The sequence below is a fragment of the Embiotoca jacksoni genome, unplaced genomic scaffold (assembly GCF_022577435.1).
Source record: "Embiotoca jacksoni isolate LCO1_2020_lvr unplaced genomic scaffold, fEmbJac1.0.p SCAF_10, whole genome shotgun sequence".
NCBI lineage: Eukaryota > Metazoa > Chordata > Actinopteri > Embiotocidae > Embiotoca > Embiotoca jacksoni.
The window spans coordinates 7,208,151-7,230,337 of NW_027185230.1; the positions used below are offsets into that span (position 1 = coordinate 7,208,151).

At 39.8% G+C, this 22,187-nt stretch overlaps 1 protein-coding gene across 1 annotated transcript in view; it reads left to right on the forward strand.

The window, feature by feature from the left end:
• The window catches only part of LOC138206433 (transmembrane protein 132C), a 141,588-nt gene that overhangs the window by 78,976 nt on the left and 40,425 nt on the right, over positions 1 to 22,187 (forward strand). The window contains exon 4 of the mRNA XM_069163150.1: positions 2,216 to 2,359. Coding sequence (XP_069019251.1) covers positions 2,216 to 2,359 — 144 coding nt within the window. The remainder of the gene's footprint in view (positions 1 to 2,215; positions 2,360 to 22,187) is intronic.

Below are 22,187 nucleotides of genomic sequence, written 5' to 3' on the forward strand. Positions count from 1 at the left end.
AAATGACCAACAGTTGACTAAAATAGTGCTTGCTGACAATTTATTGCTCTTGATTTTGGGATCTAATAGAGTATAAAACCAGACTTGTAATTCTACTCTCTCATTCTACATATACATTAATTGGTTTAACATACTTTCACAGAGTTTAAATTGAACTCGCTAAACCAGAGTCTTCATTATTTTAATTCAGCTCGCTTGCCATCTGTTGTTCTCAAAATAAAATATATCTCATGCCTGTGGGTTCTACAGCCACTAGTGCTTCTACATCACTGAGCTCACTTTAGATTTCATCTCCAGATTTCTTCTAGTTTTTTCAGCCAGCGTTACTTCTCGTTAACGTCAGCTGGAATTGCCACATCTATCACAACTGTCCTCTTCGGTTCCTTGTCAACCACCCCTTTCTCTGCTTGGTCAGCCAGCAGCTGTTTGTCAGTCTGTTACCTTGAGGTCCAATCTCAGCTCTGCTCTTCTTGACCACTTTCAGTGGTGTGTCTCAACAGGAATCATCCTTGCATTCTTATTGTGGTGGCTATTGAGCTGTGGGATATGCAGGTACTTGTACGTGTCCTGTATGCCTGCCCATCAGTCCTGACTACCTTCCATCTCATTGCCACCATCTGGCCACACTTATCCAGCCCGAATGACATCTCGAGATCCACTCTTTGCATTGATCTGGCTGAGGGGGCTCGGGCCGAGGCAGAACAGCCAAGAGGTCAACGAATCATCTTTATATATGCTGCACTTGGTCCATTATGCAAAGGCCAGAGAATTGGCTTCCAGTGTTGTTTTCCACTGCCACATTGAGTTTCTGGTTACATACATAGATGTGTGTATACTGTATATGGTACATACTGTATATATGTAAAAAGAAGAAGACATATTTCAGATTCTGCACGATGTCTAGGTCACCAATTTAGGCAAACTTTTAGCATTGGTCAGATTGCCTTCAGTTATATCACCTCCATTGAAGGACACATTTAGATGACTCACTGGTGGATTTGATCGACTCATCAGAACTATTTTCAAGTAAATTAACTTGCATTCATTGTTTGCCTGGTATATATATGGCTGTGCCTCAAGTTTCAAGCAGAGCATTGTGGCATTGTGAAAGTGGAAAACATGGCATCAGAAAGTGTAAGAAGTCAAATTATTCCGCTCAGCATCAAATCATAGCCAGACTGAAGGTTTCTGAGGGTGCAGTAGATAGAGCCCTTAAACGCGTTTTAGAAACTAGATCAGTTGTATCCAAAGCACGATCAGGCCGACCAAATGTGACCCCATCAACACAAGATCAATACATCAAGCTTTGTTCACCGAAAAATAGACAAGCAACCTCATCACAGATAGCGACTTTGCTGAATAAAGAATACACAGCTCCAATCAGCAAAAGTACCAGAAAGAGAGGGGATGAGGGCCATCTCTATACCACTTCTCATGAGGCCAAATGAGGCCAAACACTTTGGTGGGCTAATACATGCAAGCATGTTGCAGTAAATGACTAGTATAAAGTCCTGCTTACTGATAAATACACATTAGAGGTTTGTGTCAATAACAGAAGGGTGTATGTAAGGAAATCAAGTGTATCAAACCAACAGTGAAATATGGTGGTGGGAGTATTCAACTCTGGGGGTTTTTGCTACTCTGGAGATGGACATGGCAACGAGTAGACTCCACCCTGACCAAGAAGAAGAAGCACTCCACTCTTTAGAGACGAGCTCCACATTCTGGTTTGATCTTTGTCAACAAGAATTCATTCTGCAGCAGAACAATGAGCCCCAACACGCTTCAAAGCTTTGCAAGAACTAGTTGAAGACCAAAGAAGACCAAGTAGTCACTTAGCCTCAAACCCTTAGAGTATTTATTTGACCATTGGAAATCAAGCTTTACTGACCACACAGGGATTTTTTGGGGGGGGATCTTTGTAAGATCATGATGGGATAACATGGGTTATCAGGTGTTGCACAAACTTGTGGAGTCCTTGCAGCTCCACTGCAAGTTGTCATTAAAGCAAAAGGAGTACAAACAAACACCAGCATATTCTGAAATTCATGTATGGATTCAGATTTCTGTGCCACCTTATGTAATTTTAGTTTCACATGTTTGTGCAGGTGTTCCAGGAAAGACGGTTAAACAGGGCACATGCACCTGAAATCCTGGATATAAATGTGTGCGGTGTTGTGACAATATTTGACCAGTGTTTGTCTGTGTGTTTCAGGGTCAAGCTGAAGGACGGTGTGGCTTTCCTGGGAGCCAGAGCCAGTAACCCAGTTATGTGGACAGTGAGTCAGGATGTCAGAAGTGAAGGTCACAGGGTTGTCACCCTGCACTGTCACAGGAAGGAGAACAGTTTTAATCAACGGTAAGTCTGACTCCCTGCTTATACACAATTATTCAGGGCGTGACTGAAATATGAACTTAAAACCCTGCTGAATAACCAGAAAGCAGCAGCACACTTTATTTCTTAGACAGGTGTCAGTAGAGACTGATTTGCAAAGAGTGAGGACCAATCATTCAGCCAGTCCCAATGCTATTCAGTAAAACGTATCATTAAAGGAACACCGTTGTTGGCATTACTTGCACTTAAAGGATAACTCTGGTAATATTTCATATTTTTCTTGCTGTCTACAAATCCCCTGAAAAGACCTAAGCCTGACATAGCTGTGTGCCGGACCGTGTGTGTACACAAGAAGTGTTTCCGGTGCGTTATTCAGTCTTCAGTGTCACGCACATCAGACAGAACAGATGCATTCCCATTTAATCAACAACTACACAGGCGGTGTAACAGCTTGCATTTTACTCATGCTATACGCATGTAAATGCGACTTAAAGTGTATTTTTACACTTTGACTCTATTTTGCGTATTTTATGCGCATAATTACAGTGATTGTGTGTTGACGCCTCAGTGCGTCAAAAACCTACGCCTGAATATGGTTCCTGCAAGACTCTTGCATAAACACACATGGTGCAACACAGCTGCTCTGCTAACATGCTGCTCATGCCTTCTGTTTGTAGGCACAGTTTTTTAATGTCATGGTGTTCAAAAACTAACAACACACTGGGTTCTGTTATACCAATGCCCATAGACACTACTTTATATGATGCATCAATCCAACATCCACAGTCCAGCTGAGGAATACTCAGAGGGGAATCAAATGCATATCAGAAAATATACCACAACTAATGTGATATTCACTCCGGTTTAAATCTTGTTTCTCCAAAGAGCAAGTTTCAGGTCTTACTAAAGTATTTTACATTTGGTTTTACATGTTTTATCTCATTAAGTACAAGTTATGTCTACTTGACTTTGCTGTAAATCTCAGATGAGTGATCTATCAGAGTATACCTGTATTTCCCAGAGGGGTTTAACCATGATGTGGTAATGCAATTCTCAGCAGGGAAAACCTAAAGGTGATACATTAATGAGCTGTGTTGTCAAGAATAAAATCTCAAAGACAACAAATAAGCACATACAGATGTTTTGAAAAGAATAAGATGACTTCCCTCCTTGAGTCCTTCAATGTACAGACAGGACGCTGATAAGAGCATTTTCTTGTAATTCTGTGCAACTATGCTTTGAAAATGACAGTATATGATGATTATGTTGTTTATGGACAAATATATAATAAACCACTCATTTATGAGATGCAACAGTCTAAAAAGCTTACTTAAGGCCACTATGTGTAATAATAAATGCTATGTCTATTTATTTCATAAATATAACAAGTTCAGTGACATCTGCAACTTTTCAATCAAGTCAAAAGAATAAAAAGTATGTATGTCTGTTCGTGTGGGTGAATGCTGCTCAAAGGTTGCTGTTTCCATGAATGAATAATAAGTGTGTGTGTTAATATACTGTATTTGACACTCAACTTGGCAGCTAGGCGGCTTTAAGCAAAGACAAAGTAGCTGCACACAGGAAGTGACACAACCTGGCCCGGCTGTTACTTCCTCCCGTGGTGTCAAGGTGACGACAGTGATAAATGACAAGTCATCTATCATTTACATGTATCTCTTTCAGATTCCCGCTGAGGAGAAGAGACATTGAATTATCCAGGACTGCTTAAATCAAGGTCATACATGTTGAATCTAGTATTATGCCTCGCATTTCTGTACTCAACAAAAGAATACCTTGAGGCATCAACACATGGCGTGACCCTGAGCTTTCAAGTTTCTTTAGGTTACATTTCAAATGGAATGACTGTGGTACACTAGTGAATAAAAAGCGCCACTCAAAGTTCCTGCAAAATATGCAGATTACCAAAACATTGAACTTTAATTCAGAAAATCTCTTTGATAACGTTAGCAGGCACTACGACAGCCGCTGTCACAATCCTTTCCATATCATTGAAATAGAAAAAAACATACTCAAAGAACACAGCAAAAAAAAAAAAAAAAAATTAAATTGCAGCTTGAGTTTCATCTGCAGTGGTCGCAGCCTTGAGAGGCCAACTCACTGACAATTCAGCTAAATACTCCTTTGGGAAAAACTGAAAAGACAGCCTGAAACCTCTCTACACCTGATTGGACAAAGGCGCTGCTTGATGAGCTTTGATTCGTCCAAACTGGAGAAAAAGTGAGTCGTCTGGATTCACATGGTCTACTGATATTGTTTTTTTTGCCTTTTTTGCCTTGTTGAAAGAAACATGCCTTGCATTCATAGAATCCCGCTTCATTTATAAGAACAAAACAGGGTTTAGGCATTGAGATGCGCAGTCACATCATTTATAGCTCTCTGATTGATCGAGCTTCCATCTGGTGGGCTCTGTCGATTCCCTGGAGACTATTACAGCAAAGAATGGATCTTGAAAAATTTAGGCAGTGAGATTTTCCCAAAATTAAATGAATCGTTTAGCTCTCTAACTGCAAGGACTTTTTTTGTGAGATACATCAGTAATAGATCCATACTCAGGGACTCATTTTATTTAACTGCTGTCCTGTAAGTAAGTATCAGTCAGCCATTAGTCAGGTTAAGTGCAAAAAGACAGAATTTGAATGGTGGTAATGGAAAAATAAGCAGGAAGCCAAGTGGTTTAAATAGATACGTTTCTTAAAACATAATTCTCCTTCATTATGCAGTATCATTGCTGGAGCCTGAAAGAACGATACCAGGAGTAGGATTCATCACCCTTTGGCTTGTGAAAGAAAGTGTAGTATTACAGCCATTAGAGCGACCAGCCAAATTTGGTGACCAAACTCTCAGGAGCAAATTAGGAGAGGTGAGAACTGACTGTAGACATGCAGATTTAGGGCTGTGTTTTTGTACTGGCGCACAGCTCGAAACAGAGTGGGGGAAGTGGTGAGCTGGTATTTTCCTGAAGCACACTTGTGTTTTTCTTCAACTCTGCTTGTTTTTGTATCCTGGTGACTCGCTGTGCACCCCGATGGGTGCAGTAAAGTGCGAAGTGTGTGTGGTGACAGAAATACAATGCCACACTGCAATTTCAGTGCCAGGTTTAATTGTGGTTTTTTTTTCGCAGTCTGCTGCTTACTTGTTCACAGTAAGTCAACTACTCAGCCCACTGTTGTTCTATAATGTTTTAGTCAGTTTATTCAGTGAAATCACACCCATATAAAACTTCCTAAAACCACACAACTCCCTGTCCGCCTTTGTATCAACCAGCTAACATGTCATCATGCAGTCAAAAAAGTATTCAGCTCACAGCATTGATGCCAGCCAGAAACTCTTGATCCACAACAGTTTGAAGTCTTTACTGAAGGCCCTTTGTTTAATCTAGTTAGTCTTTTCACAGCCATGTCAAGGCCACAGGTGTCTGGACCATCTGCAGTTACAGCAGTGATGTTGTGCAAATCAAGCTACAATTATACATGGCAGAGCCACTAGTTAGGCTTTTCACATAGAGCATCAGACCATCACCAAATAACAGACATCTGACTTACGTGCACACCAGACATAGTTTCCACTATAAATCAAAAGGATAGTCACATTTAAAACAGTTCACTTAGTCCAATTAACCCCCCCTTGCATAATGCCTCCACCAAAAACACTTTTTAACAAGTGCTGCCAAAGTAACACTTAAAAAATAAATAAATAAAAAAAAACATCATTATCTGATGTGTTAGAGATTGTTTGAATTTGTTACCAAAAATCCAATTTCCTTTTTCACAGAAGGCCTTTCTGACTGTATCACAGGAGGAAAAACAATGGTGGAATTAATAACATTAATAATGACTCAGTTCCAATATGTGTGCCAGCAAGCAATGACAGCGAAGCAGCAGGCACAGTGGTAGGACCTCCGACAGTGGAATGAAGCTGTCAAAAATACATCTGTGCTTTTTACTGCATCAACTTGTGAAAATGTCTGCTGTGAAAAGGGATGACAACCAGGATCATATTCATCTCAAAATGTAAAGATCACTATTATGACACAGAAACTTCTTCACCAGGTTGTCACCAATTAGTGTTTCAATATAAAACACTTAAATCTAAACTGAACCAAATGTTATTTTTTGGGTGACTATCAATCTTTTATCTAATTGTTCTAAAACCTCAAACTTTTTGGTTATTCTCAGGTTTACATTAAAATATGCCAGATTATTAACGTGCTCTCAGACTTTTTTTTGACTTTTTAGTTTTTCATTTACACTATTTTTGTTCTTGCTTTATCCAAAAGAAGAATATAAAGTAAAAACTGCAGAAAATTGTATTTTTTACATACAGAGTCCCTAAAAGATTCAGGTTGGCTTTAATGTTTAACTTTATTTATATTTGTATTGTAATCTTCATATAAAACAGTTGGGCATAATTGAAAAAAAAGTATAGACAACTGTGCAAAAATTGAAATCTTCAAGTTGTAATATACCCAAATGTTTTTCTTGCTCTTACTATTGCTCATTAAGCTGTAGTTGTAACACGAGTAAACCATAAAAACGGTAGTATTTTTTTTCCTTACACTACCTTTTAGGTAGGAAAACTGTACTAGTTGGCTAGCTCTTAAAAACTTACAAATCCTTCAAATCCAAAACTCCAAATATGATTTAAAAATTGTGTTGTTTGTTGTATAAAAGGTTTCCTGTGGCTCTTCTTCAAATAAGTGCGTTTAGGCAAACCACAGAAACCTGACTAAATATTGCTGACAAATCCTGATATATCTGCCATATTTATGGGAACCTGTGTGAAAATGGATAACATCTACATTACAGTTGTCTGGGTTTCAATACCATGCTGTAAATGAAGTGTCAGTATCACCTGCCTGGTGACAGTGTATTTTCTTTGAAGCATGTGTATGTATACCTGTCATATGGCTTGGAAATGTTCGTTAGCCTCGAGCTTCAGTGTGCCTAAAGAAGCACTTCAGAAACCAGTACAGTATTTTTTTTTTTTTTTTTCAAAATGCTGATCTGTGTCACAGAATGCTGTGTTCAGCAGTTTGTATTTAAGGGCATCGGTATGGAGACAGCGAGGATCACAGACTGGGTACTGTACGAGATAAATAAATCCTCATGTGATCCTAATTGTACTGAAAGTGTCTCAGCAACACAGTTGCCCACACAGTTACACAATTTTCCAGTACGTGCTGTTGTCTGTTATTGTTTTAACAGATATACAAAATTACTCAGCTTCTTAAATCAAAGTTATTTGGTAGCATGTTTGTGTACAAAGCTGCCTCCTCGACAGCTCCTATCAAGAAACAACATGCCATCTCTTAATAGACTCAACACAATCTTTTTAAATCTAAAAAAAGAGGCCATGTTATCTAGTTTATCTCTCTCTTCTCTTTTTGTTCTCTTAACACAGGAGAGTTATTTCATCACAGATCTAACCATGAACCGGGTACTATGCAAATTGCCATGCAAGTTTCCAGGCTGTAATAAAGCTGACTGATGCAAGATTAGTGGTCATCGGACAATATTGCCTGATCTGTTATGAAGACATATGAGGATACTTAAATGTTAAGAGTGTCCTTCACCAGCGGGTCCTGTTTCTGTGTCCTGCTCTCCGTTACCATGGAATGATAGACTGCTTCATAATTTACATACTTTTTGCTGCAAGTGCTATTGAACTCCAAATCCTCCTCAGCTGCTGGGATAATTAAGCATGGCAATGCAAACACTTGAGAATCATGTACACATTACCTCTGTGTCTGTGCATGTTGACGCAAGCAGGGGTTGGGTCCTCTATGTAAACAGAGTTGACAGCAATGTTCTTACGGGATAATCACATTGCAAAATCAAACGGAGAGCCATCAGGCATGCATGTCAGGTACTCGAGCTACTTCTGGCTGCTTTATTTCTTTTAATGAAAGTTAACACAGTATGCAGTTCCTGTTTGATTCATGGGAAGAGTTCAAGGGAAGAGTTGTTAGTGCAGCAGCGGTTCTGTGGTCTGGTGCCTTGTGTGTGAGTGAGGAGATTGTCCGAGCCGCGGTGGGAGTTTGATTTGTAATTGCAGGCGGTGAGGCGTGGCATCTAACAACTAATTAAAGTAAAGTGAATCAAATGGTCAACATTTCTCAACTTACCGAGTTGGAAACATACTGGCTAAAAGAGCAGCAAAGCTAGTGAAAAACACAAGTCCTTTTCAGACAGAGGATCCAGCTTTTGTGGCTTAATCTACCTGTTACAAAGATGGTTTCTGGGCTTCGGCTAGGGGAACAGCAATGAGTAGAAAATAAGGATATAAAGGGAAATAAGTGTTTTCTCACAGGCTTCACTGTTAGCATTAATAACACTCCTTGGTTATGTAAACCTTGCTGCCACTGAATAAAGAGGGCCATGTCAACAGCCATGTGCCACAATAACAGACAAAATTATTATCTGAAATTTCATTAATAAAACAGTAACAGTAATTTCAATTTATTTCTTATCAGCCAAAAATATATCAACCAACAATATATTGTGCATCTCTTGTGAAAACATTAGAAGACGTTAGTTTATTTGTATCTTCCTTGGTCAAATGCTGATTATGGCTGCACACTCACACTGTAATGGGTGATGATGGTTTGAAAATGAAGCAATATGATGCAAGGTTAAAAATAAAAGTCAGTGATTGATCTGACATGAGAAGTGCACAGCACAGTTGATGTTTATTGAAAAACAAAATCTTCTTTTCTTTAAGTGACAATGAAGTTATTGCTGTGTTCTTATGCAGCCAGACCAAGACATGTTTGGTATCCTTCTCAGTTATCTGATCGTGTGTTGTACATTAATGTGATGACATTAACACAAAAATGTCCTATAAATACCTTTTAGGTCTGCACAATTAATCGCATTAAACACATTGTCCCGATTCACATGCAATCTCATTTCTAAATGACAACGATTCTGCCACACTTTCTTTAGGGACATCAGCTACATCAAAACAGGAGCTCCTGCTTGCTCCCTCAACAAACAACAATGTGCCGTTACACCATTTGATGCAGATAAAGAAAATAAAGCCAGCAAGAGCAAGTGAGAGATGCCAGCGAAAAGAAAATGCACAGAAAAATACCTGTTCAAAGATTGCGTCAGTAAAACATGTCAAGGGACTGAAGTTGATTGTTTTTATGTTCAGTGTCAGATTCATGAAGCTGTTGTACTTAAAAACAATAGTATGCCTGTCCTGCATCTGACAACATCATATCTTTTGTTTTGTTTCCTTTTGTATCAGGTAAACAAGTGCAATAAACATTTATGTCTAAAAAGAAAAACATGAGAGAATCATGATCTCAAATCTGAGCGAGAAAATCCCGATTCTTGTTTTATCCGGAATCGTGCAGCCCTCGTACCTTTTAGACTTTTGCAGAAAAAGAGACACCGGTTTTCATTCAGACATGAAGTACCAGCACAATTATGAAAAACCCGGCTCTTTTCTGTGAAATACGCCAGACTCAAATGTGCTTTTCTTACTGTAAATATGTACAGCCTGCGTGCGTGCGTACATCTAAGCATGTGCACTATCTGCCCAAACACACACACACACACACACACACACACACAAACAAGTGAACAAATAGAACCCTCCAGCATCTTTTCACCTTCAAAGTCTGCGGGATCATGAAACATGCCACCCCATTCAATTTGTCTACTGTTGCTAGAGAGGACTCCTGCTGCGAGTGAGTGGGAGTAAGGTTTACTCTAAAAGACTGACAAGACAGCTGTACAAACACCTACACAATGATGCAAGGCTATAAACCAAAGTTCTCAGAGTTGCTATCTAAAAGCAACATCATCGTCTTACCTCTGAGTGACAATAAAAAAAAGACACCAGGATAAATGGAATTAGGTTTGATCCAACAATGTGTGCTTTACAGTGTGTGTTTCATCATGTTTCCTCTCATTGCAGCTGTATAATGAAACTTATTTTAGGGTAAGGATTTAAAAGGAAAACTCTTGCAGGGAAGTTGCATGAAGAGTTTCAGAGTTGTGCTGAGCCTTTGATGAGAGTCTGCTCAGTGTGAAAGCCCCGGTGTGAAAATAGGTTAAATTGTTTTCCAGCAGTTGATGAAATCATGTTTTAAGCATCAGTGAAATTGAGGCTTGTCATTCTGTGTTTGCCCCAGCCATCTGCTGAGGGAGGTGACATGAGCCTCTGAGGGTCTCTGTGAAACAGAGGAAGCAAGCAGGATTGAGGGGAATGGAGGACTTGTTTTAGACTGAAATGATTAGCATGCTCTGTTCCCAGGAAAGAAAATCACAATTCCCATATAAATACTCCATAAAAATTCTAGTTAGATATGATTGCCTCTGCTAGCATCGTTGTCTCTCCATGCAATATTTCCTTCCAGCGACGTACATCATATATCCTGTTTCATTGTTAGATTATCTGCTGAGGTGTATACGTACTTTGGGACCTTGGGGCTGGCTGATAACTCTGTACTTTTGTTTATTGACTTTTAGCTGCAACATATTGTAATGGCAGGATCTCGTTGTGTTACAGTGTCCTCCAAATAATGCTACAATGGGTAATAATGAAGTCTTCTAATTTTTAGCCCAGCGAGCAACATGGCTCTTAGGATGACAGTGCTGGCCTATGGGTCACTTACATAGGCTATATATAAAAAAAATACTTCTGCTTGCAAAAAGTGAGGCCAATGTGGAAGTGCCTTAAAGTGTAATATTAGAAACAGTCACCAGGGGCTGGCTCCAAAAAAATATTGTTCCAATCGACTCAGATTCAAAAAAACATTAACTTCTCGCTTACAAAGTCAATATATTCTTTCCACAAGACATTATGGTCACATTAGCTGAATCAATTGCTTCTGATCAGTGTTCTGGTGGTTCTTCTGACACTAATTAAATCATTAATTAGATCATGTGGAAGTGCCTTAAAGTGTATTCTTCTGACAATAATTAAATCATTAATTAGATATTAGGCCTAAAACAGAGGTATGTTTTGGAGGTGTCACATCCACCTCTCACTCCTCCCCAGCTCCACCCTTTTGTTCGAATAAGGTCATTTCTGGCTCCAAAAACCAACATGCTGACGGCCAAAATACCAGACTAAAGGCTTCAAAACGGCAAGTCACAAACCAATGGGTGACATCACGGAGGGTTGCCGCATGGTCACTTATTGTAATATATTAACAAAGGGATTACATTAATATTTGTGATGACATTTATGTCCCTGACTGTGTCACCAAGAGGCTAACAGTTTTGGTTGCAGTTAAACATCTCATCAACCATTGAAAGCAAGTACTTTTGAAAAGTAAGAAAGACAGACACAACATCAGAACCGTCAGTGGCACTCGCAGATAAACTTTATTTTGATCTCTGCCTAACTATTTCCATATCCATCCATTCATGATTGCATAGGCATTTATCTTATCGATCTAGATGGGGATGGATTCCCTTGGATTTATCTATGGTCCCTGTATTGCATGCTGTGTTTATAGGTTACCCGGGGCCCCTGGAGTGTGAAAAGCCCACTCTGTGTCAGATACGGAAGCTGTGCTGTATACATGATCTCATTATGCAAGTCTAAGTGGCCCTGAAACAGCATGTACATTTTAACCCGATTTGATTGATTGCTCTCATGATACGGTAATAATAGCCTGAGGCCTTGTAAGGGGTGCAATCTTCTCCTGCTCTCATCACTTCTTCTCCCCATTTCGATGACAGGTTTTCTCCCTTTCTCCACCCTTGATATGAAATGCGAGACAGTTATTGTGTGCCTTCTCTTATGTAAATCCTGTCATTAGAAAATGGAAGAAATTTGTCAGTCACGAAGGCATTTGTTATTATGAGCAATGGTGTCATCCTGCGATGGCTATAATGATTATATTCCATGCAAATAATTTTAGAATTTGTGTACGTAGAATAAGCCTGCAGAGATGCAGTTTGAGGCATCTACACATATACAAGAGCTGATTTGAATAAAGGATGGTTTGTTTATTCAGTGGTGACATTTGACTACACTCCATAAACTGGGAGACCTATGCAAATCTACATTGTTTGGGTGAGTGGATATGTGTCTAGAAGGCAGCTTTACTCCATGCCGGAGAGTCGTTAGGAGCCGGAGTAATTGACAGAACAATGATGAGTGAAGATTGAACAGGAAAGGAGCTCGATATTCAGTCCTCCTCAGTTCACGGGGAGAGGTCATAGGGCCTTGTGCTGTTCTTTCTGATTGCACTGAGCTGAGCTCACATGGCGAATGAACACACAATCAATGGGTAGACCAAGAAGGAGCAGTGTGAATGCATTTATAACCCGAGTTAAATCAAAGGTCCCTTCAGTGCGACCTGATTCCAATGCAGGAACTTTCCATGCATGGATGTTAATGACCTGCCCTGCTGAGGGTATCTGTTTGTGTGTGTGCACGTATGGATTTATTTATGTGTATTTGATCAAGTGGGATATTTAAGAATGGACAACCATCACTTTGGGCCTTGAAGAGTGTGACGCTTTTCTTTAGTTCTGTGTTGTAATTTGTTCAATTAAAACGGGTTCAAAACGCTTTACTGCAGCAGGAAAGGTGGAAAGGTTTTGACAGAGTGTGTGCATGTGGGAGGCAGAGATGAAAAAAAAAAATGCAGTTTAAGAAAGAGATGAGATGCATTTACGTTTGGGGGTGCATCAGTGTCTGTGCATGTATTTTGCTGCATGTCCTTGAATGTGTGACTGAACGGTCTTTTGAAAACACAATGTTGCAGATGATGGATAGCAGAGACAAAGCAATTATCCTCCCAGGTGGTCTAATTTGTATGTTTGTGACCTGCTGTTTCCTTCAATTGGCTTATCACAGGTGCAGGGAGCATACAATTTGGTATGGAAAATATTTGAATGCATGCTGTAATCCTTTTAAGCAATCATTCAGACATCTTATTTTCATGCGTTTACCTGTAGAGCCGCTAATGCATCGGTGAAATGCTCTCTTCTTGCTGCTTCCCCTAATATTAAGAAAGGATTTCTGGCACAGCCCAAGCCAGGCATCTATGCAATTGTTAGATGTCTCCACAATATTGATCGCATGTAATTTAATTTGCATGAGTGGCATTTGAGTCCTTCTCATGCTGTAATCATAAAGGCTCCGTAAAGGAAACGGCCTCCCGAGTCTAATATGATAAAAACAAAAAACACAAGTCTAAATTATTCCTTCCAACCTGCCATCATTAATGGAAATCAACATGACATGATGCCACAAATGAAATATAATTAATTGAATCTCAGGGGAATGATTTATACCACAACCTCCTACTCAAAGATTCACTCTGCCTTCTCCATCTAACCTTCTCCATTAACTGCTCGAGACATGAATTAGATATACTGTGGATCCTATGATATCCTTGAACTACACGTTATCCGTGAACCAGTGCATCTGCCTGTGTGAAGTAAAACCTCCTTGATTGAGCCTTCGGGGAGTTTGAGTCAAGCCTCGCCTCGGTGGTTAATCCAGGTAATGCAGCCAAAGACAGTGATGCATGAGATCTGATGGAAACCCAACTGGAGGTTAACGTCGTAGGTTATTGATCATGTCTGTTGTGTTTGGGGTACGCCTTTTTTTTAAATGGTCTTTCAATGTCGTCAAGAAAATGAGTTAGAGACCCACAATCAGATAGACATGCCTCGCTGTAATTGGAGTCCAAAATATCCCATGTGTTAAAATTAAGGAGACTTGTACCGAAATGTTTTTTTTAAATGAGCTTCTCTTGTTTCAGTTGTTGGAGTATGTATTTAGGAACGGAGAATATATCTAATTTAGGGTGGCATGGTGGTGCAGTGGTTAGCATTGTCGCCTCACAGCAAAAAGGTTCGAACCCGGTCCTGGGCCTTTCTGTGCGGAGTTTGCATGTTCTCCCTGTGCTTGCGTGGGTTCTCTCCAGGTTCTCCGGCTTCCTCCCATCATCCAAAAACATTCAGGTCAGGTTACCTGGCGCCACGCTAGTGGCAGCCTGTTGCAGCAGCTCCCCCCCTGAGAGCCCCCCTGCTGTAGCAAAGAAATTTGATTAACAGAGTGAAAAATAAAAAAATGAATGTTGTCTTTTCCCTCGTCCTAACAAAGCCCTGTAGTTACTCAATCTGACTTATCAGCAACCAAAGCCAGCGCTGGTGGGGAGTAGCCCACAGACAAGCTGGAGATTGGCCATGGAGTCTGGCGGTGTTTGATAAGGCAGGCCTATTGGCCTTGGGACCCTAGGCTCAGACCCTCTGATCCACTTCATCTTCTAATAAATCATCAGCTGAATCCTTGGCCCCTGTTAATGCTTTAGAGCTCTCTTTGAGGTGCTGCAAGAAGTTGTCCTGGGATTTCCAGCACACGGCCCTTCTTCAACTACTTAAACATACTGAGTAAAGTGACTGGAAACTGGAAAGATTAAACAAAAAGCATTGAACAAAAAGAGCCTGACTGACATATTTGCAGATATTGGCCGCTCAGTGATATATCAGTATAGGCCAACATATATGCCAATATGAGCATTCTTGACAGAACAGAAAGATAATAGGGGTAAATTGGAAATTGTTCTATAGAAGAAAAAAAGAAGTTATTTATAATTATTGAATTCCTGGAAAGGTTATTTGTTTTAGTGCACCGATGTCAGTGTGGACAATAAACCGTAAAATATCCTGCCTCCACTCCATAGTTTTGTCACAAATGTCAAAAGTGTTTGAGGAATCATTGTAAAAAAAATAATTTGTATTTGCACTGTATATATCAGCATTAGCCTGACAAATCTATTTTTTAGCCAGGCTCCATTGATAACATTGTTTTATTCACATATCATAAAAGGTAGAAAAATGTTATGTATTCACCAGGGTGTGGAAGAAGTTCAGAGAAATCACAAGACAAAAACCTTGGAAAGTTGTTTGCTTAACTGTTTTCTTAACACCGCATGAAACAGAAGATAAAGTCAGAGTCTGTAGTATATGTGTCTCCTCTCATCAAATCCCTCTCTCATCCAGTGGGTGGGGAAGAGAGGGTTCTGGTTACTTGACAGATTAATGAGGTAAGGGAGCAGAAGTAAGGGTCCAGGTCAGCACAGGGTCATGGTGGGGTCGGCATTCTTATTAACCCTGACCACAAACACCAATTCAACAAACCAAAGCAGAGAGCGGTTTGTTTGTTTGTTTAGGTTTGTGTTGGGGCGTGCACATGCGTGCAGGTTTGTTGCTTGTGTTTACATGTATTTGTACCTCAGTGTGGTGTGTGGTGTGTGTGGTGTGTGTGGTGTGTGTGTGTGTGTGTGTGTGTGTGTGTGTGTGTGTGTGTGTGTGTGTGTGTGTGTGTGTGAAAGAGAGAGAGAGATTTGTGGCCAGGAATCCTGCAGGTGTCACTGATGAAACTGGACTGGTTCAAGGTCACATACGTAATATTGAAAACCCTGTGTTGCATAGATGATGCCTGCAAAACCCTGAAGATGTAAACAAAATTTCCACTCTGGTACATTTTAATGGCACAGCAATACAAACCAAGCTGTCCAATGTGTGGCTCACTATCACTGAAAGTTGATTAAACCATTTCAGAAAATTAAGAGCAAAAGCACAGAATCATGGACGATCTGCTGCTGTCATATTGATTGAAAGTCCAACATGGTGAAAAAGTAAAACGAAGCATGAGCTAATGAAGTCTAACCTGTCAACATCATAAATAGCCCACAATATAATAGTATGAATACTATTCTGAATGAAACACAGACAGAAGTTTAATAGTAAACAAGAGGGCTGCTATAACATCTGGTTCTAGAGCAGGGGCACAATATACTCCACTTTGTGTTTTGATTCAGGCTACCCTAAAACATTTTAACATTTTAATATATATATATATTTTACCATGTTTCACAAACAAAACCTGTGAATCATTGTCATTTTTACAGCACCATATGCTACACTAGAATACCTACTAGTACCTATGTAAACCTCATGCTACATATGCTGCCACACAACGCTGATGAAAATAACAGTTCCTCAGAGCACAACTCCCCACAACCAAGTCATCTGATGATTAACAGAACGCTTATTACATTACCATGTAACTAGCATTGATTTATTAAGACTCATCATTCTGGTGTCATATTGGCTATCTTACTTGTTCATTAATTCCCTCCACATTGTGCACTCCATGTAATGTGTTATGCATGTTGAACGTGTATATTTAAACTACATGGAGAGCAGTGACATTACCCATGTTTTTATAAAGATTATTCTGGGATATATAGTGCAGGACCAAATACACAATGCTGATTACCACCAGATAAATCTCTCATTTAAATGTGGTGTCTGGTGAGACATTCCTGTGCTGGCTTGATGTATGCATACCAGGCATGCTCTATCTATGGGCAGCACCATAGAATTATGCCGCTCAGCTTGTAATTAAAGGTATGATAATGATAACTTGAATGGGGATAAAGTAATTCAACCATGCACCTCTTTCTAGACTTTCCAAATGTTATCGGACCGAATAGATTCTGAAAAGAGAAACGAGTCATTTCTCAGGAGGTGTGACACTCAAAACAAGTCATCCAATATAACACCTGTGACAGAGCCAGTTTAGCGTGTTGGAAGCACGTGTTGACAGAGATTTTGTAATTACTCTCAATGGGAGAAGAGGAGACAAACCTCTGCATGGTGAATTTGTGCTAACTGCATTTTGCCAGTTCTAGACAGAAACTAGACTAGACTGGTAGGGCTGAGACAATCAAGCATCGTGTCTCCTGAGTGTAGTAATACATTAAGAGGCCCGTCAAGAAATACAATCAGACTCCCAAACGTGCAAAATTTTTTGACATATTTTTGCCAGATTCCACAACACCTTCAACACAGTAATTGTCATATGCAGGCCACAAGAGGAACGACATTTGATTGGCTCTACTGCCATTCAGCTATTCTTGTTTCCCATATCAGCCTGTGTTTGTCATATTTGGCCCATGGCTGCACTTTTATTTGAAAATCCTGCATTGCAAATGCAAAGTAAATGCAGTGGTGAGACCCTGTCAAACTACATATTGTAGTCTCTAATTTAAAATGATCCCAAAGGCTTTCCAAAGTCAGGAGTTATATTGACTCTGTAAAACTATCGAAATGGAAATGTTGGTGCAGGACTCCCACCGGAACATGTCAGTCAAGCTCTTTACACTTTAGCATCCCGTGGCTAGTGCTTAGTTCATGTTCCTTCAAGTAGGCCCCAGCCACACCAGTTTTGTGGTACATTTGCATCTCTAATAGAGTTTAAAGTTGCACGTCTCTTAGGGCATGCCTGAAAGAAGTCCAGTGAAGCTGTTCATCTATTCAAAACAAGCATTCTGCTCAGATCCCATGGACAAATACCATTGTCTAGTTTTTTTTTCAGCTTTCAAATGATGTTTGGCTACCTGATGTTACAACCACATATATCTACTGAAGTCCTTATAAGAGAAGAAGAGGAAAGACAAGTGAAATGGGGAGGGCACCTGTGATTACATGGTAGATTTCCTCTGTTCTCACATCGTTACGGCACGTTAAGAGATAGTGACTCAAAACAAGAAAGAAGAAGAGGGTCTGTATGAAGTGAGGGGAGTGGTGAGTCAAAATCGAAACAGCAAGATGAGACGCCAGAAATCCAAAAGACAACTCAGCAAATGTGATGCCTCGCGGGCCACAAAACACAAAGCCTAAAATCATGCACATCATGAGATTTAACAGCAGCACGCAGAAACCGAGGCAAATAATGGAAAGGACAACTTAATCTAATTCCTACAATCTGTGTGTATGTGTGAGTAACAAGGGAAAGAAGAAGTGTCATTTCTGGTGGAGAGTTTAAACTCCAAGGGGGAGATTAGCCAGTCACACTGAGTTGATCTTATTGTCCAGGATAAGAGGATGAGCATCATAGCCCTCTGGAGAATTTTGCTAGCATTCCTACAGCTCACAAAAATCAATAAGGGGATAGAAGATCGTGTTTATACACTGAATGATTGTGTTGTATTGTATTCACTGTCTTAAGCATGGCTTAGAACCAACAGCTGGTCCTTGAGAGCAGTTTAAAAGGTGATGATAGCACTGAGTGGCTTTCAGACGGACACCGTGTGGCCTCTCTCTGCCCTGATTGTCAAGGAATTCACTCCTTTGAAAAATTACAGAGCCAGATAGAATGAAAAGAAAAGCGTTTATTAAAATGTACCTCACATCAGCACTTTGCTTTTGCCTCACCCTCCCCCACAAATTCTTTAATCTTGTGCGACACTGCAGCTGACATATTGGTAAAAAAAAACAAAAAAAAGGTCTTTAGAGGCTGCATTTATTTGCAGTTTTCTGAGTTTCAAAGCTTTTTTGTATGATAAAAATGATCTGTGCGAACATTAAGGAATGCCATATTTGACCACTGACACCGACGGGTTTTGCTAAAACCATTTTCTATAATTTGCTGTGCCTCATACATTCCAGCACCACTGTAAATACCAACCGGATATGTAAATACCACATTTTATTATTATACTGCAAATCTAGGAGTGCAGCGGTTGAATGGATAAGTGTACAAATTAGTGTAGAGTTCCCCGTGTGTTAGGTTTGGGCTACCAAAAACATGGGTAAATAAGGAAAAGGGTAAATTTCCCATCTTGGGCTTTCAATAAGCATAGACTTTAATTAAAGTAATTAAAGATAGTGGCTCGTTCATTACTCCCAACTGACTGACATCACACAGGTGGCACTGTTTATCCAAACAACACTGGGAAGTGAAGCTGCAATTACCGCTTATCGCCGTAGGTTCCACCAAAGAGAACAAAACAGAGATCTTCACGATTGTAACTTTAAAAATAAATGCTAATGTCAAGATGTTACCAAGCTAACATTCTTCAATTACCAGTGCAGACAAAGTACAGGCTACTGCTTGACATGACATTAGTCTGGACATAAGAGGAAACTTGGACCTTGTCGTGGCATTAAAACAAGTTAGAGAATCATCGATGGACGATGAGTGTCTGTATGAAATGACATACAAAAGGCTATCAAGCGGTTGTTGTGATGTTTCACTGCAGACAAAACCGGTAGACAAACAGGGCAACAGACAGACATTGTTATCCATTCTGCAACAAAGGCAGGAGTTGCCAAATATCACTGAAATGACATGAAATGTACTGACACTGAATATTTGGTTCCAGAAACAGCCAATCAAAATGTCCATGTCTGTTATAAAAAAAAAAACCATAAATGTAAGCCAGGCAACATGCTATTTAGGTACATAATAGAGTTTTTACTAGACAGGTTTTTCTGTTAAATGCATCATTGTTTGATGGGAAAGGTTTTCTCTTTGAAGTTTACATTTTGATGAGACAGTTAAAACGTCCCCGACATGTTTTTAAATTAAATTCACATACACGTTCAGGTAAAGCCTGGTATTTGTATTGTTTTAAAAATAGTACATTGTAAGGGGGGAAAAAAATTAAAAAATCTGAATGCTTCTTTTAAGAAAAGATCTCCTTTGACAGTGTGGGTAATTTAAATACATATGATGTTAGTAATGAATTAAAAACAAATAAACAAAAAACCTTTCTGGTTATTTTTAGACTTGCATCCATCTCTTAAAAGATGAGATCACTGTCAGGTTGTTGCACCATGTTAATATCTCCAATTTTCCAGGACATGCCTGTTTCCCTGGGCTGCATTTTAGGCTCTGATTGGCTTTTGTTACGATATGCTGCAGAGTGGAGGCACTGCCTTTTGATTGGTTGATGCGTGGACCCACATCTGTTTCATGGGGGAGGCTCGAATCCCCTCATTTCACACACCGTTTGAGAGAAATATGGGGGAAAATATGGCAAGTAAAACGAAAGAAAAATAGACCAGCAGGCATTTGAGAAAGGCAAGATTGGTTAAGAAAAGGGAGAGGGGGGACAGGAGGATGGGGAACAGGTAGAGGAGGAGAGGGAAAAACAGAGGTCAGGGAAGGAATGTGCATGAGAGACAGCAACAGAACTAAATGGAGAGGGGTTATTTCAGAAAAATATCGAAAAAGAGACAGACCAAAAAGGCAATTTGGGAGAAGAACTGCACTGTTTCGCTTTCATTTTTTTTTACCCTCTGCCCCGCCAAATCTTCCCGTACTCCGCAGGCCTACTGTGAAGGCAAACTAATCTGTCCTGACAGGGACAGGGGCCGACATCGAGGGTTTGATAGATCCTGGGGGAAATCTCCTGCATACATAAATTGGTTATTCTACGTTTCATCTGCCTCTTGACATGGTTTCATTTTATGATCTCTTTCATTACCTGTCTGTCATATGTCAATGTTTATCACTCCATAAACACATCCATTCCAGATGAAACAGGGTTCTCTATGTAAACCCACCAGTTCTCCAGGCACCACAAGGTTAGCATCATAGAGCAAGTGTTTTATGAGCACGAAATATTTATAACTAAAAATTGTGATGTGGTTCGCTGAGCTGTCTTTTGGGAGGAATTTTGGCATTTTGTTTCTCACTGAATTAATAAAAATGACTCGCATAAAATTTGGAGCTATTTTTTTTTTTATCTATGCCTCGTTCTCCATGTCTGTTTCCTTTTCTTTGTCAGTCTCTGCTCTTTGTCACTCCTTCAGACCTCAGCAGGGCATCTTCTGGCCCTGCTGGCTCAATAACTCGCCTGTAACAACTATCTCCAAACTATAACGACTATATCCATTCATTTCAATAAGATCTCATTTGCACCATCGGAGAGACGAGACAGACATTAGACCTGAGATACTGAAACTCATTAGAGCAGAGACTGAACTCCCTTGGGATGCACACACGCACACAAATTCTGGTTTCTGCCACACCGGATCCTGATTTATTAATCTTAATAGTCTAATAACCCCAAACTACACCAAGCTAGTGTCTACTATTAATGTGCAGTGACCTTTATAACTTCACTGGGGTAAAAGGTAGATGGAGCTCCTTGTTGAAACCAGGTTATATTCACTGGAGATATTTTCTGATTTCTCTTGAGGTCTTCAAACCAATTAAAATCAAAATGTGTTTCTGTCTGGAGACACATCCAATACAGAGAATCCTCAGCTATACAGCTGCAGAGTAATTGAGCTACAAATAATTAAAAACAGCTGGAAAAGCAAATCATTTGTGTCTCCACACACATGACACACGGAAAACAAGAACAAAATTGTTACATTACATTTTAGCCATAATGTGGGTTGCATTAAAAGGTACAGTTCAACATACTATTTCAACATACTACGTACTATCTGTCCTCTGTCCGAAGCTTAAAAATAATCCTACTAGCACCTCTACAACACTTTTTCCCTCCATTGTTTCATCTGGTTTTACAGTCATTAACAAGCTGGAATTATTTTTCTCTTGCCGCTGTGACTTCCTGGACCTTGTCACTATGAGGTTGCCAGACAACCAGCAGAGATAACAGGAAGTCACCGCACCCCTGCTGGTCGTTGCCAAGAAATAGCTCGAGCACCTGACTCCATGTAAAATATGTAATTTTCTCATTTCGTTTCAGTACACGGAATTCTCAAAATGCCGTCCCTTTAATGTTGATGGATATTAAATTAGTTTAAAATAAACTAATAAAGTACGTAAGCTCATATAAAAGGACCATGTAACCCATCTAATATGAATAAACAGCCAACAGAATGCAGCAGTCACTTTTCTGAGACTCCTTTTGCACACACAAAATCTATGACAAAATCTCCCCAAATTCCTTGAATATGTTAAAATGAGAGTGTGAAGAATTTCTGGCTTCTTGTCAGAGTTTAGATTTGTATTTTGAATTTAAAAAATATTTAGCTAATACAGTAAAGACCAAAGCAGGAGGTGGGTCTTTATGCAGGCA